Raw genomic sequence first — 15760 nt, 5'->3', positions numbered from 1 at the left:
TCTACTTGTTTTTCTTTGTGTGTGTGTGTGTGTGTATAATATATATATATATATATATATATATATATATATAACCCTTTGAAAATATCTGGATTTCCATATGGATTATTCAGTAAATGTGAAATCTGATCTTCATCTACTGTAAATCGCAATTATAGACAAACACAATCTCACTCAACTAATAACACACAAACAGTTGTACCTTTCAAAATTTTATCGAAGACATTGAGTGATCATTGCACCTTGCAAATTGTGTTCAGCACATATTTTAAAGGACATGCTTGCATTGTTACCTGATTTGCATAATTCCTTCAGTAAATCGGACAGGCATAATTCATTCTTAGTGAATTCCCCATTGATTTTTGTTTACAATTTTAGTGTCATAAATAATATTAATAGTTCATATTTTGCCTACATTACATTCTCATTCTTCTTTTACCAAAGCACCTCCGCACCAGAAAGGAATTAAATATTGGCAGTTAGTCATGGTTTGTAACACATGACTAGGGAAGTCGTGGCCTAATGGTTAGAGAGTCGGACTCGTAACCCAAAAGTTGTGGGTTCGAGTCTCGTACCGGCAGGGATTGTAGGTGGGGGGAGTGAATGTACAGCGCTCTCTCCCACCTTCAATACCACGACTGAGGTGCCCTTGAGCAAGGCACCGAACCCCCACCTGCTCCCCGGGCGCCGCAGCAAAAATGGCTGCCCACTGCTCCGGGTGTGTGTTCACGGTGTGTGTGTGTTCACTGCTGTGTGTGTGCACTTTGGATGGGATAAATGCAGAGCACTAATTCCGAGTATGGGTCACCATACTTGGCCACATGTCACGTCACTTCACTTCACTTCATCTGACAGTGGTTAACCACGTACGTTAGAATCAAATTTCAATAGATTACAGTAACATAAAAATGGAGAAGCATATCTTAGATTGGGTAGAGGGTTTTTCTGCTAGTAAAAACTGATTTTGCAGCACTGTGTACTGGCAGCACAGTAATAAATAGCCGAGTCTGACAGAATGAGGTTTGAAATGGTTAGAGATCCCGTCACTGTGTCCTGTCTAGTTTGTGTGAACCGATCTGTAAATCGAGACTCATAGTTTGGTGGAGATCCTGTGTAACTATAGCCGATTAAATCTAGAGACATGCCTGTTCTCAGTTGTTGATACCATAGCATGACAACTAAGCTACTGTCATCATGTTTGCAGTTGATCTGTGCCTCGCCACTTTGGTTGGCAATCAAGAGTGGAGTCTGTTCAAATTTCACACAATTCGCAAGTTCCTGCGGAGAAAATATTAGTAAAGCTAGAAAGCATTCTGAAAAGTATCTTTCAAAATTGATTAAATAGCGTATTTACATCGCTTTATTATCATACTTATAAACGTGACGAGAAAAATGGCCAGCCCAAACGTTAGCTCACACATCTCTGATGCACTGCGTGATAGAGAATGAAAGAGATGCTTAGAGACATTAGAGAGGGAAGACTGTAATATCCGGTACTGTAACTTTTTTTGCCAGCGTTTTAATACCAGAGTTACATCTCCCCCTGCTGGCCCTACAACAACCAGAGTTATTTTTGTTTTTGGTATGCAAATCTTTGATTGATTGATAGATTGATTGATTGATTGATTGATTGATTTAAAGTCTGCCATGCTTGCACACTGAAAAAAAAATGAAATGATCACTTGCACTAATGCAGTTATCTGGAGTATTCATGGTGTTTTTTTTTTTTGTACATTTGATGCATATTTTAAAAAGACATTCAAATAAACATTGAGGTCGTTTGGCTTTATTTATATTAAGTAAACTTAATTAAACATTAACTAGCAAAGTTTTATCTTAAGTGAAAATTCTACATTCATATAGCTAAATTAGCTTTTGTTTATGGTGAAATTAAGTTGTAAAAATGTTAAGTTGTAAAAAATATATTGACCTACATTAAATAACATGTTTGCTTGTGACTAATGAAAATATATTTATCAAGCACTGAATTGGGGGGGGATCAAAGAGATTATCCAATTTACTTTTATTTATCATATTATTTGTGACAACAAAGTTATGTTTCTCTTCTAAACTGAATTTCTCTGCTTTCGATTAATATAATAAAATCTAAAAAAGTAAAATAAAAATGTACTATATTAAATTATGTAGGGCGAATGTGAATCAATCAAATACTCGAAAATTTTGATTTCGACATAACAGAACCTGTAGTTCGTTTGCTTTGGCTGAGAACGCGTACATAAAAATTATGCCTTTGCTGCTTTTCCTAAGGTGCAGACTTATCATTTAACATTCTAATATGTGCTGTTGTTTGCTAGCAGCTTGCATCTCATAGGTCAAACATTCAAATATTGTGTTGGCCAACAGGGGACCTTCAAGTCAAAACAGTGAGAAGAAAAAAAACTATTTTAAAGAATATTAGAACATCAAAGCAGAGATAAGAAAACCATATACCACTTTTTTGGTTTCCTGTGTGCTTGAGTTTTAGTTAAGCAGTAATTTTAGTTTGTGGCACTGTGCATACTGACAGCACAGTAATAAACAGCAGAGTCTGATAGACTGAGATTAGAGATTTCAAGAGCTCCATTCAGTGTATTTGTTTTCTTCAGTTTAAACCGGCCTTTAAATCCATCCTCATAGCTGGGTTCACTCATACCGTAAGTGTAACCGATTAGAACAATGGCTGTAACCTTCTGCTGATACCATAGCATATTTAGCATGCTACTGTCATCATGAGTGCATTTCATCTCTGTTTTATCATTTTGATTTGCAAATAAGGATGCAATTTTCTGTTGAACATGCACACATTTCGCCTTCCCTGTGAAAATAGTCAAGCTTTAATATTCCACTCCATTTGGAAAAACATCTATTAAGTAATGATAAAAAAATTATATTGCTATCTCAAATGAATTCTTACCCATGTAAAAGAAGAAAAATATGCACAGTTCATATGCAGCTCTAAACATCCTTCTGAGGTTTACGAAAACTGATCATGCACAGCAAAAAATAATGTGACAAGAGAGCAGGTAGAAAACTATAACAAAGACAGAAAGAGGCGAATCTGTGCATTCAAATAGTCACATCTCCCCCTATTGACTGTATCACATCAACAAGACCTTGATGCAAAGTTTTTTTTTTTGTTTTTTTTTTGGTAGAAGGGAGGAGTAAAATGTCAATAATTTGCATGTGCAAGTTCTCTTGCTCTACTGACTTCTCTGTAAAGATATGGGTTCATTTATTTGTGGTTGAGGCAGGTGTGATTGCAGGTTGCTTTTCAAAGAGTTTTTGTTGTATACTATATTGGTGTTTATTCACTGTGTAAACTAGCAGCACACAGATACACAGCATCAATTCCCTTCTTAACATCAACCGTCAGGGTCCATTTCTTTGTCTCTGTACCTGAAATTGTGAAGCCATTCTCAAAACCCTTCTCATTAGAGGGAGAGTTAAAATTGTTGCTCCCAATAAGCACTGGTCCTTCACCTTTTATTTGTCTGTACCAGTATTTGTAGTTATAGTCTGTATCGTTCTGGTAACAGTGCATTTCAGCTGAGGAGCTTGGAAGACTGGATATGTACTTTGGCCATTGAGTGATCAGAACACCGTCACTGAAATCTGCTGGAAATATACAAACAAAATCAGGTGATGTTGTCCATTAGAAATCTACATTTGGTCAACATGTATAAATGGGAATCACTGTTATCCAAATTAAAATAATACCTTTTAGACAAAGCAGTGTGAATAGGAGAAGAACGTCCATTTAGACTTGCTTTTTGTGAACTACTTTCTTATGTTAAGTTGATTACACAAAGACAAACTACACAAACTAGTGGTTATTCTCTTAAGCCACACCCCTTTGTTTTTAAATCATTGGTGGAAAAAGGATGACACTGTTCTTCTGTTACAAAACCTCTTGCCTACGTAGGCGGCTGCCTTCCTTAGCCTGCATCTTATCAAGAATCATTAAAGTGACTGATTTTGAAAGCTCTACTACTGTAATGAGAGTAAATGATTCTAAAAGGAATTACAATTCTACAACTTTATAGCAGAAAAAAACGAAGAGAGAAGTTGATACAATGTCAAGTGGTTGTCTTTATGAGTGAGTTAAGGAATTTTTCATTAAACCTATTTGTGCAATTCATTCAAGTGATTTGTATGCTGATTCATTCAGGAACAAGTGACTGGCTGAATTTAAAATGTAGTAGTATACTATTCTTTCTATTTCTCTTATATATTTACATAACAGAAATAGTAAGAGTAGTGTGTCATTTTGAACTTTGCAGAAGTGAAGCACTGAATCATTCACTCAACTGATTGTTTCATTGAGGAATAGCACTACTGTGTTTTGCTCGCTATGGCACATTTTGCTGTAGCTTTTTTTTCATTGGCAGAGTAAAACTCATTATTAACATGATGTTATTGAACTGTTGTATAGCAGCAATATCGCACTCACAATTGGTTGTGTTTTACAGAAAATCAACATGATTGTGATTACCTGCAGCACAAGGCAGCAAGAGTACTCTTATGTTTATGATGTTGCTTAACTGTTTTTGTCAACATGTTTTGGTATTGTTTTAAATGTAAGCATTTATTGTCAACCTTTTATCGACTTTATCTGCCATTTTGGATGTTTCTGAGCTTGTTGCAATGCATTCTTGCAGTATCTTTGAAGAATGCTATCGTTAGGTGTCTTATAAGACAGCGGCCTACTTTTTTTTAAACTGTCTTTGTGTCAGAACAACAAATTATGTCTTAAATTTGGTCTAGTTAACTAATAGTAATTGGCAGTTTACTAAGTTGTATAACAAAGCTTAAATCTCTTATCTATGATTGTGCTATTAAACAATGGCATGCAGTTCAAACATTGTTTTTTAATATAGAAATGACACCCTTTAAAATATTTTGAATAGAAACCCAAATGTACTTTTTATGAATCCCACAAACCTTAGATTGCTTTTTTGTGTGTATTTGCTGTATGTCTGGTGGTTTGGGTTTTAGTCAGGCAGTTAATAAAGACTACAGCACTGTGCATACTGACAGCACAGTAATAAACAGCAGAGTCTGATAGACTGAGATCAGAGATTCTCAGAACTCAATTCAGTGTATCTTTTCTTTCCAATTTAAACCGGTCTTTAAATCCATCCTCGAAGATGGGGTCACCTGTAGCACCATAGCTGAACACGATTAAGACCATGGCCATATCTTTCTGCTGATACCATTGCATGTAAGGCATGTTACTGTCATCATGACGACACTTTTTCTCTGCTATTTTATTCTTGTTGGCTAATATGGGTGTCAGGTTCTGTTGAACGGTCACACATCTGACCTTCCCTGTGAAAAAAAAAAAGGTTTTAAGGGATGTCCTCTTTCAAAGCAAAGAACAATGACAAAAATGATAAATAGTTATAATAATTTGATCATATAGCTATCAAAGGACATCTTACCTATATATAAAAATAAATATATGCACAGTCCATATGCAGCTCTAGACATCCTTCTACAGAGTGTTAAAAATACTCTGGTCATGCACACAGCAAAAATAATGTGACGAGAGAGAGAGTGTGTGAGACTTTAGCATAGACAGAGAGAGAGGAAAACTTGTACATTAAAATAAACAGTCGTATCTCCCCCTATTGACTGTCTCACATCAATGAGAGCTTTGTGTGAAAGTGTTTCTGGCAGAAGGGAGGAGTGTACCATTATTAATGCAAGTGTATGTGTGAGTTTTCAGGTCCTACTGGCTTGTCTGTAAAGATATGGGTTCATGTATTTGTGGTTGAGGAAGGTGTGATTGCAGGTTGCCATCCAAAGAGTTTTTGTTTAATTTATTGGTGTTTATTCACTGTGTAATCTAGCAACACACAGATACACAGCATTCTGGTAACAGTGCATTTCAACTGAGGAGCCTGGAAGACTGGATATGTACTTCGGCCATTGAGTGATCAGAACACCATCACATAAAACTGCTGGAAGTACAAAGATATAATAATTAAAACAGGATATGTTGTCCATTAGAAATCTACATTTATTCAAAACCACGAGGATCACTGTCATTTCTTATTCCAAGTTAAAGTTTGATACCTTTTAGACAAAGCAATGTTAATAGGAGAAGAAAGGAGTCCATTTAGAGTTGCTTTTTGTGAAATGTTTTCTGATGTTCAGTTAATTCCAAAAAAAAAACACTAGTAGTTCATACATTTTGTAGCCACACCCCTTTGTTGCTTAGCCATTGGTTGAAAAAAGAGGATGCTTTGTTCTGTTCCAAAAGCTCTTGCATACATAAGCAACTGCCTTCTTTTAAGTGACTGATTTCAAATAAAGACAGCAACTCGACTCGACCGCAAAAACAGTGCATGATTCACAACATATACTAGTGGAGTTTGACATTAGCATGTCATAAAGCGAATGCTGTAATGAGAATAAAAATAACACACACATAAATATAGACCTTTTCACATTTCCGGGTTTGGAATGTGGTTGTATACTGAAGCAGGGTAAACTTACATACAGGCAAATGGGAAACCATGTCAAATATATTTTGGGTACAAATTACTAGTAGGTACAAAGTCTTTTTGAAAGTCTTCAAAGTACAATTTGGAAACAAAATATGTAATTTCCACTGTCCTTATGAATGAATCAGTGAATCACTCACTCAACCCGTTTGTTCATTTAGAGTACTACTACTGTGTGTTGCTTGGAGACAACAGAATATTTCACTGTGGATTTAACTGGAACTATTTTTGTTGATGGAGCATAAAATGTAGTCATCAACATTCTGTCTAAAATGTTGGTTACTCAATATTAACTTTGTTTATTGAAATGTTGTATAAAAGCAATATTACATTTGCAATCAAGATTTTTATTTTTTTTTACATGGCTGTGATTACCTGTAGTAGGGTGCAAGTGCGCTCTTGCTAGTGTGCTATATTGCTTAACTATTTTATTGATATGTTGCATCAAATGTAAGTATTTATTGGCAACATTTCTCTCAACTCTATCCAACCTTAAAAGTTGGCCAGCACACATTATGCCTTAAAAGGCTTTCTAGGAAGGTATTTTACTAAGTTTTGGAGCAAAGCATATATCTAATTTTATCTTCTATTACAGTAAACACTGAGAGAAAGTTCAAAAATCTTTTTTTTTTAATGTAGAAATTAAACACTGCAACATGCCTTTTCATTACAAAAAAAAAAAAAACAGCTGTCATCTCAATTGAATCTCACATACGTTAAATTGTTTTTGTGTATTTCCTGTATGTCTGGTGGTTTGGGTTTTAGTCAGGAGGTTAATAAAGACTACAGCACTGACAGCACAGTAATAAACAGCAGAGTCTGATAGACTGAGATCAGAGATTCTCAGAACTCCATTCAGTGTATCTTTTCTTTCCAATTTAAACCGTTTTTTAAATCCATCCTCATAGGTGGGCACACCTTCAGCACTATAACTTAACACGATTAAGGCCATGGCTGTATTCTTCTGCTGATACCATAACATATTTGGCTTGCCACTGTCATCATATCTACACATTAACTCTGCTGTTTTGTTCTTGTTGAATAATAAGGGAGTCATGTTTTGTTGAACGTTCACAGATCTCACCATCCCTGTGAAAAAAAAAAAAGGTTTTGAGAGATATTCTATTTCAAAGCAATAACAAACATGATGAAGATTTATAATAACTGAAGGACATCTTACCATAATACAGAAAGAAAAATATGCACAGTCCATATGCAGCTTCAAACATCCTTCTTAAACAGGCTAAGAAATACTCTGGTCATGCACACAGCAAAAATAATGTGACAAGAGAGAGTGTATAATACTGTACTAATGAAAAGAGAGGGAAAACTTGATTAAATAAAGTCGTATCTCCCCCTACTGACTGTACCACATCAACAAAATATTTTTTTTTTTTGGTGGAAGGGAGGAGTATATCATCATTATGAAATCTGTATTTGCAGGTTCTCTTGTTCTGCTGACTTGTCTGGAAAGATATGGGTTCATTTATTTATATCAATTATTATATCAACATTTTTGTCTTATAGTTTATTATCATTTATTCACTGTGTAAACTAGCAGCACACAGATACACAGCATCAATCCCCTGCTTAACATCCACTTTCAGGGTCCATTTCTTTGTCTCTGTGCCTGATACTTTGAATCCAGTATCAAAACCCTTCTCATTCAATTCAGCAGTCCCGATGATGTTTTCAATAAGCACTGGTCCTTCACCTTTTATTTGTCTGTACCAGTATTTGTAGTCATAGTCTGTATGATTCTGGTAACAGTGCATTTCCACAGAAGAGCCAGAAAGACTAGATATGTACTTCGGCCATTGAGTGATCAGAACACCGTCACTGAAATCTGGAAATACAAAGATAGTTCAGATTTGTCATCCCATAGAAATCTACATTATAGAAATCTACATTATTCAAGACCATACAAACACTATCGTAATATTACAAATTAATACCTTTGAGAAAAAGCAGTGACATGCATAGAAGGAGAAACATTGCAATTTAAAATGTCCTCTGTTAAGTGTACTCTGATTCTCTATTCAATATAGGCTACTTGACAAACTAGAGATTTTGAAGTCACGCCCCATTGTTACATCATGCTTGGGATAAATGGAATATAATTGGGTGGATCTAACAATGAAATACACATATTTTAAATTAAAATAAATATTTAAAGTTTCAAATTACTTAAACAAGAAATAATTGTAATTTTAAAATGAAATTAATCATAAATTACATTTATTTCAATAGATATAAATGAGCAATATCACACGAGTAGCAGTGCGATATGGCAGTATTTTTGTTGGCTGCGTCTTACAAGGTGTTGTTGAAAGTAAAAATATCTTGTTTACGGTCCGTGTATCATCTGATCATTCATTCATTTCATTCAGTCTGGCAAAAGATAAATGGCAAAACCCAGTCAATATTTCGTTTTTATAAACAAAAAATGTAAAGTTGGCATTCTGTAGAGGAATCTGACGATCTCGAGAAATGGAAAGATGGCAATATCACACGAGTAGCAGTGCGATATGGCAGTATTTTTGTTGGCTGCGTCTTACAAGGTGTTGTTGAAAGTAAAAATATCTTGTTTACGGTCCGTGTATCACCCGATCATTCATTAATTTCATTCAGTCTGGCAAAAGAAAAATGGCAAAACCCAGTCAATATTTCGTTTTTATAAACAAAAAATTTAAAGTTGGCATTCTGTAGAGAAATCTGACGATCTCGAGAAATGGAAAGATGGCTCGTTTTTTCATTTGTTTAAGAAACGGAAAAGAAGATTTTGGCTCGACAGCTCTTATTTTGTTTGTGGTTTACAAATTGGTTTATGGCATCAATATTTCACTCGCACATGTGAGCTGCACTGAAACGCCCCTTTCATTTGATTGATCAAACAGCCCCGTCTTAGGCCTACTGCGTTAATTCATAAAGAGATTGGTACTCGGTACAGTACTGCCAATATTTTTACACTTGAATAAAATATTGTCGCACACCACCACTCACTGTTAACTGCGCATGCAATTTTAAGATGAAATATGTTGCTGGGCACATAATTATATGCTGATGTGACTTTCCAGGCATCGCCTCTAATCAAGATAAAGTTGATTACAGTGGCATACAAAAATTGTACATTCAGTGCGTGTGCGTCCGTTATTATTGATGCACAAACATACCGTGTGCACGCTAGACCAGTTGTCAAAAGTCATCCTGCGAGTATTTTATGGATGCTGACTAAAGAAGCGTGTTTTACAGTAAGGGTCGTGGTTTAGCATTTCTGAAAGGATCCATTTAGAAGCATATGCAATCAAGGCAAGGCAGCAGGTTTAGTGGTCTTTTGCCATCTCCCTGTGGTCCTGTTTGGTATCGCAGTTTGACTTGTGTTTACTTGTATTAATAATGCTTTTTTTTTTACTATTTAAAATTAATTTTAAAAAATTAGGTGGTGGGGGAGTGTAACGAATTAGTCCACTGAAGGCGAGTTGGACGAGGCATGAACAGACTTGACTAGGCATGAACAGACTTGACTAGGCATGAACAGACTTGACGAGGCATAAACAAACTAGACTCACCGACAGCGGGTTAAAACTTCAATACACGACAAGAGACAATGGCAACATGATGGCTACTTATAGCAAACAAGAGGGTCACATGACAAGAACAAACCAATGGGAACAAGGCACATGACTAAAGCAACCAATGAGAACATAACACAGACAAGGGAATCACGTGACTAGACAATAACCAATGAGAGCATGACACATACACAAGGCAGAGAGACATGAGGCAAGGGAAGCATGACACTAACAGCAGGAAACAATTACAAAATAAAAGACATGGACATGAACATGAACATGAAACAAAAACAAAACCCAAACCCCACATTACAGGGAGGCACCATTGTGTAGGTTGTGTCAAAAGGGATGCCTATCTTTGACTTTGAAAACCCCTGATTTATACGGTGCATTTAAATGTTTAAAATTAATATTGATTTTACTATTTCACAATTATATATACAGTATATAATTAGGGCTGTCAATTGATTAAAATGTTTAATCTAATTAATCACACCCTTTTTCTCTGATTAATCGCGATTAATCGCACACTTCATGTAATTGAGCATAGACAATTTATCTTTCAATAAATGTCTCAAAATATCTCTTTTATCGTTTCAAATTCTGTCATCATTTGCTATATCCAGCAAAGTAAACCAAAAGATTGAAGGGTGATTCTCAAAAATCTGTAATTTCTGCAAGCTTTTTTCAAGATAAATTTAGAAGTCTTTCCAAAAACTTAGACACTTAGAAACTCCAAAAGGACACCAAAGAACCAAATGATATAAGGAGCCCATATAAGCACATATGAAAGAAAAAAAAAATCAAAATTGTATAGTATGTGTACAGTGCAACAGCAAAGAGCTGTTTTACATTTTAGAGAAATCAAGTTGCGATACCGTACAGGACCACATGGAGATGCCAAAAAAACCCTAAACCAACCGCCTGCTGACTGCATATATCTACTGCAGTACATGGATCCATTCCGTATAACTAAACACAGCAACATAAACATGACAAATCAAAACATTAGCGTGAATGTGTGTGGAAACACCTGAATGTATGTAAATGTCTGTGCCTGTGCGTAAATACAATGTGCGATCACTGCGTCGAGCACTCATCCACGCATTATTATAACGGACTCACACGTGCTTACTGTATGACTCCTGTACACCACCGCAATTGTCTTTACCTTGATTGCAGTCTTCATCCATCAAAACTTTACTAGCGAGACTGGTTATCCAGTCGAGAAAACGTAGTTTGCGTCTCATCTGGCCATACAGCGGTGGGATGTGTTGACAATCCGTTCAGTCTGTACTTCACACAGCGCGACGTGTGAGGGCTCACGCTCTTCAGAGACAATCACAGAATATGACAGAGCTCATATATACAATATAAAGAATTAAAATTTCGTTTCAGGAGCTCCACGAGAAAAGGCCTATCTCTGATATAGTTTTGGAAGCTAAAAATAACAGACAAATATAGGACCTGAATTAATAATTTGGTGATATTACAAATATTTTTGTTCATTTTTAAAAGTTTAGTACCTATTTGCAGGACAAAGTCCCGCTCTGGTCCATCTCCTGCTCTCTTTTTATAACTCTGCAATATAGGCCTAGAGGAAGTATAGTAACACCAAAACATTTCACTTTTAACCAATGACATAGCATTTATCAATGGCACCTAGAAAAACAGGTAGGGCCTACTTCGGAATAATAATTAATGTTATTACAAACAAAAGTAATAAACAACCTCACTATCAGCTTATTAATTAACGAAGAAGACGTGGCTGTTTGACCAATCAATTCCTGAAGCATGGCAAAGGGACGCAGCATCTTGTTCCCCTTCTCAGGGAGCCATGGTTACATGCGTAACCTGAGACGTTCCCTTTCGAATGGGAACTCTATGCTGCATCCCCTACAGGGCGCTATGGGGAACGGAATACCCATGCCACCATGCTGAAGGGATGAGTGCTTTATTGGCTGAACTAAGTCAAAGACTTAAAGGAGTCCTCACCCCTGCACCAGCAACACGATCATAGGCCGGAGCTTCTCAAGAACAGAGGCCTCAACAGGAGAGAAGAAGCCTTACTGTGTTCCTATTCAGGCCAACATCCAAGAAGGCATGACGACTCTCTAAAACGAGAGGATAACTACGCCCCACGCTCAGGACATACTTTAAGGAGGCTCACAGAGAGCCTACAACTCACAGATGCTGTCCTAGCAGAGCTCTGGCGAGCGGAGGCCTCAATGAAGATAACTCTCTGTAGCGAGAGGAGGCCTGGCAATGCTTGCAGAAGATGACCGAGCTCTAGGAGCGGAGGCCTCAGCATGACGACTCTCAAATGAGAGGAGGCCTAACTACACCCCAGGCTCAGAACATCCTATAAGGAGGCTCACAGAGAGACAACAAATAACTGATGCTGTCCTAGTGGAGCTCTGGCGCGGAGCTCCAATCCCTCTGCTAAATTAACATAGACTTCTCCAAGCCAACTGACTATTCATCATTTAATTCCTCAGAATGAAATACAGCCAATCAACCAAACTAGTGAAACACAGTCTGGATGTTAAGCTGAATATTATAATAATATGTGCAATTTAAAGAATCGTGAATAGTAGCTTGCAAACACATCAAAAAGTTTGCACGTGGTCAGAGGAAATAGAGAGAAAGGGAATCTACCATCTGCTCACAGTTTCCCCTGGCATTATTTTGTTGTGGACCCGGAATGTACACGTTACCTCAGCAATGCGAGATCCAAGCCCCTTGATTCTATATTGCATAAAACGTTCTTCAGACACCGATCATGCCGGAGGCATTCCCACATAGCGCCCTCTAGGGGACGCAGCGTGGAGTTCCCATTCAAAAGGGAACAAGTCATCTTTCCATTTCTTGAGTGTATTCCTCCACAGAACACCAACTTTCAATTTTTGGTTCATACAGAAATACTGAGAAACAAACTATTTACCGGTTTTTACAGGTTTTCGTTTGCCAGATTGAATGGTATAATTGAATGATCGGATGAAACAAATTATATCTCATGTTTAACCACTATAGAGACATTAGAGCCAGTGGCAAATTTCAGAAGATCTGACCGAGGTAAGGCTGCTCTCAGCAGGTTCATGTGCACTGAATGGCCGCTGATTCCCTGGAGCTCACGTCTCCTAAAACACTAGGAGGCAAATTTTCAAATATATGTTATCTTTATTAACAAACCGCATATTTGAAGTCAAACAAGTACATTCTTGCTTAAAAAACTCTTAAAACTACATTCCGTGACACAAAAACAGTATTATTTTTTAAATTATAGTGGATTTGGGCATCCCATGACACTCGCTGGGATAAATACTGCAAGCGGAGTGATACAAATGGTGAAACAGTTGGAGTTCTGATATCACTAGAATATCGCACTCCTCTCAGCCAATCAGAGGACCAGAAAGAACTGTTGTATAAATGGATATAATTTTAGATATGGCATACATTTTCCATTTTTCATAATATTATTAATTTAATATATTTAATTATTTAAAATATGCTTAATTGGCATAAAAATATTTTAATTAAAAAATCATTTCTTTTCAGAACTTTTCTTGAGATTACAGTTTTTCTGAATTGCTAAAACACTAAACCCCAATCTCTGAACCAAATTCTCACTAGCTTAAACCAATTTGTCGAATAAAGCGCTCTTTCTGCTAAACCTTAAACACGTTCAGGCAGTTAGGCTCTATTTGCAAATCGCATGCACTCTTTTTGCAAAACTCTAAACACATTCTCATTCACTTAAACACTTATCACATTGTGATGCATTTGTATTTGCATTTGGACTGCAGTATTTTTGCAGTATCCAAGTGCTGAATATATACAAACATTCAGTACTATTCAATATTCAGCACAATACTATTCTTGCAGAACATACAGTAGGCCTATACAATATATTCACATAACTCAGTTGCAATTACTATACTTTTTTACAGATTAGCAAAATTGTTTACTCAATACAGTAAACTTTTTTTCTGTAATGTTCTGGGTGCTGTGTTCTCCATTTTTCTCTGTATAGTGTCTAATGAATGCTCTGTAGTGTTTTCTTTATTGACTCATGTGTGTGTGATCTGAGAGCACCGTTCGATTTTGAGTTCAAGTGAAATGGTTTTGCAGTGATTGTTTGATTTTGATGGAAGAGTCAGAGGTTTCGTGAATTTAGTTTGAGTATTTGGATTTGTGTTTAAGGTTTTGAGAAAAGGAGTGATGGTTTCAAGAAATGTGTTTTAGCAATTTAGAAAAACTGTAAAATGTTTTGTGAGATTCACTAAATTATAGTTTCCAGTAATCACCCACTTTTAGTTTATAAATTTCACCTCAGCTATAAGCTCTTTATCAGATTAGGAACTACACTGTAATTTTAACACCAAATACCACAGATATTGCTGTATTTCCTGTTTTAATGCTTAGGGTTTTAGTCAGGCAATTAATTGAGAATACAACACTGTGGCTTTTAGCAGCACAGTAATAGATGGCAGAATCTGAAAAACTCAGGTTAGAGATTATCAAAGCTCCAGTCACTGTGCCATCTCTGGTCATCTTGAATCTATTTTGGAATTCAGGTTCATAGACTGGATTAGCTTTGTCATAGCTATAACCGATGAGGGCCAGTGATTTGCTGTCATGGAGTTGTCGATACCATAACATGACATCTAAGTTTTGGTCGTCATGTCTGCAGGAGATCTCTGCCTCCATTTCTTGCTTTTTGAATAGAGACAAAGGCTGATCAAAATGAACACAGTCTGCCAGACCTGTGTGAAGAAAATGAAGACTGAAATTAAACAATCTTTAAAAAGAGAATGAAATAATGTAAAATAAATCAAGAACTTCATACATGCAAATAAGATGCTAAAAATGGCTAGTCCATAAGCAACACGATACATCCTTTTCTCATGAAGTTGCACAGAGAGTAAGACTTAGCATCTTAGCAGAACACATTGTCAGCACTTCTACTGTACGTTTATTCACTAGAATTACACCTCCCCCTGTCGTCTGCTGCACTCCAAAGCACCGGAGGTTTGGATAAGCACGTATACAATACCACAGACATGCTTAACACAGATTGTGCAGTTAGACAATATGGTAATGCTTACAAAAACAACATTTTATAGGAAAAGAAAAAGAAGTGCACTTAATTGTATTAAATGCACTTGTAGTGTGCTTCAACTATCTATCTATCTATCTATCTATCTATCTATCTATCTATCTATCTATCTATCATCTATCTATCTGTGTGTGTGTGCGTGCGTGTGTGTGTGCGTGTGTGTGTGTGTACTCAAGTTCTACTAAAGTGGTTAAAAAAGCATTAAGTTCAATTAATTGCATTTAATTTAAAATACTATACATTTAAACTCATTTTTGTTTAATTGCAATTAACATGCAGTTAAGTGTCCAGAAAATATTAGTCAATTTGCAGTTTTGAATATTCCAGATATTGAATTTAATCTACATTTGTCATCAATCTAGCTGAAGACTATGAAATATCTGTACATTTTTACTAAAAAGAAATTAACCCATTTTAATTATAATTTAGTATAATGTTATAATTTAATTATAATTAACCTAATTTAATTATAATGTAGTTCCCACAGACCTTAAATACACACTATTACTGTCAGCTAAGAAAGGACAAAAGAGCTAAGAAAAGAAAAATAGCATGAACTA

The 15760-nt window shown here is 36.1% G+C and overlaps 1 gene segment (V, D, J or C); it reads right to left on the bottom strand.

The window, feature by feature from the left end:
• Positions 1 to 3775, bottom strand: part of LOC107664045 (T-cell receptor beta-2 chain C region-like) — a 29523-nt gene extending 25748 nt beyond the window's left edge. Inside the window, 2 exon segments of the C gene segment in view lie at positions 3315 to 3615; positions 3718 to 3775. Coding sequence covers positions 3315 to 3615; positions 3718 to 3757 — 341 coding nt within the window.
• Positions 3776 to 15760: the final 11985 nt, after the last annotated feature.

This window comes from Sinocyclocheilus anshuiensis, unplaced genomic scaffold, assembly GCF_001515605.1.
Source record: "Sinocyclocheilus anshuiensis isolate Anshui unplaced genomic scaffold, SAMN03320099.WGS_v1.1 scaffold129, whole genome shotgun sequence".
NCBI lineage: Eukaryota > Metazoa > Chordata > Actinopteri > Cypriniformes > Cyprinidae > Sinocyclocheilus > Sinocyclocheilus anshuiensis.
Note: the sequence above shows the minus strand (reverse complement) of the source record. Positions and strands in the feature narration are given on the sequence as shown.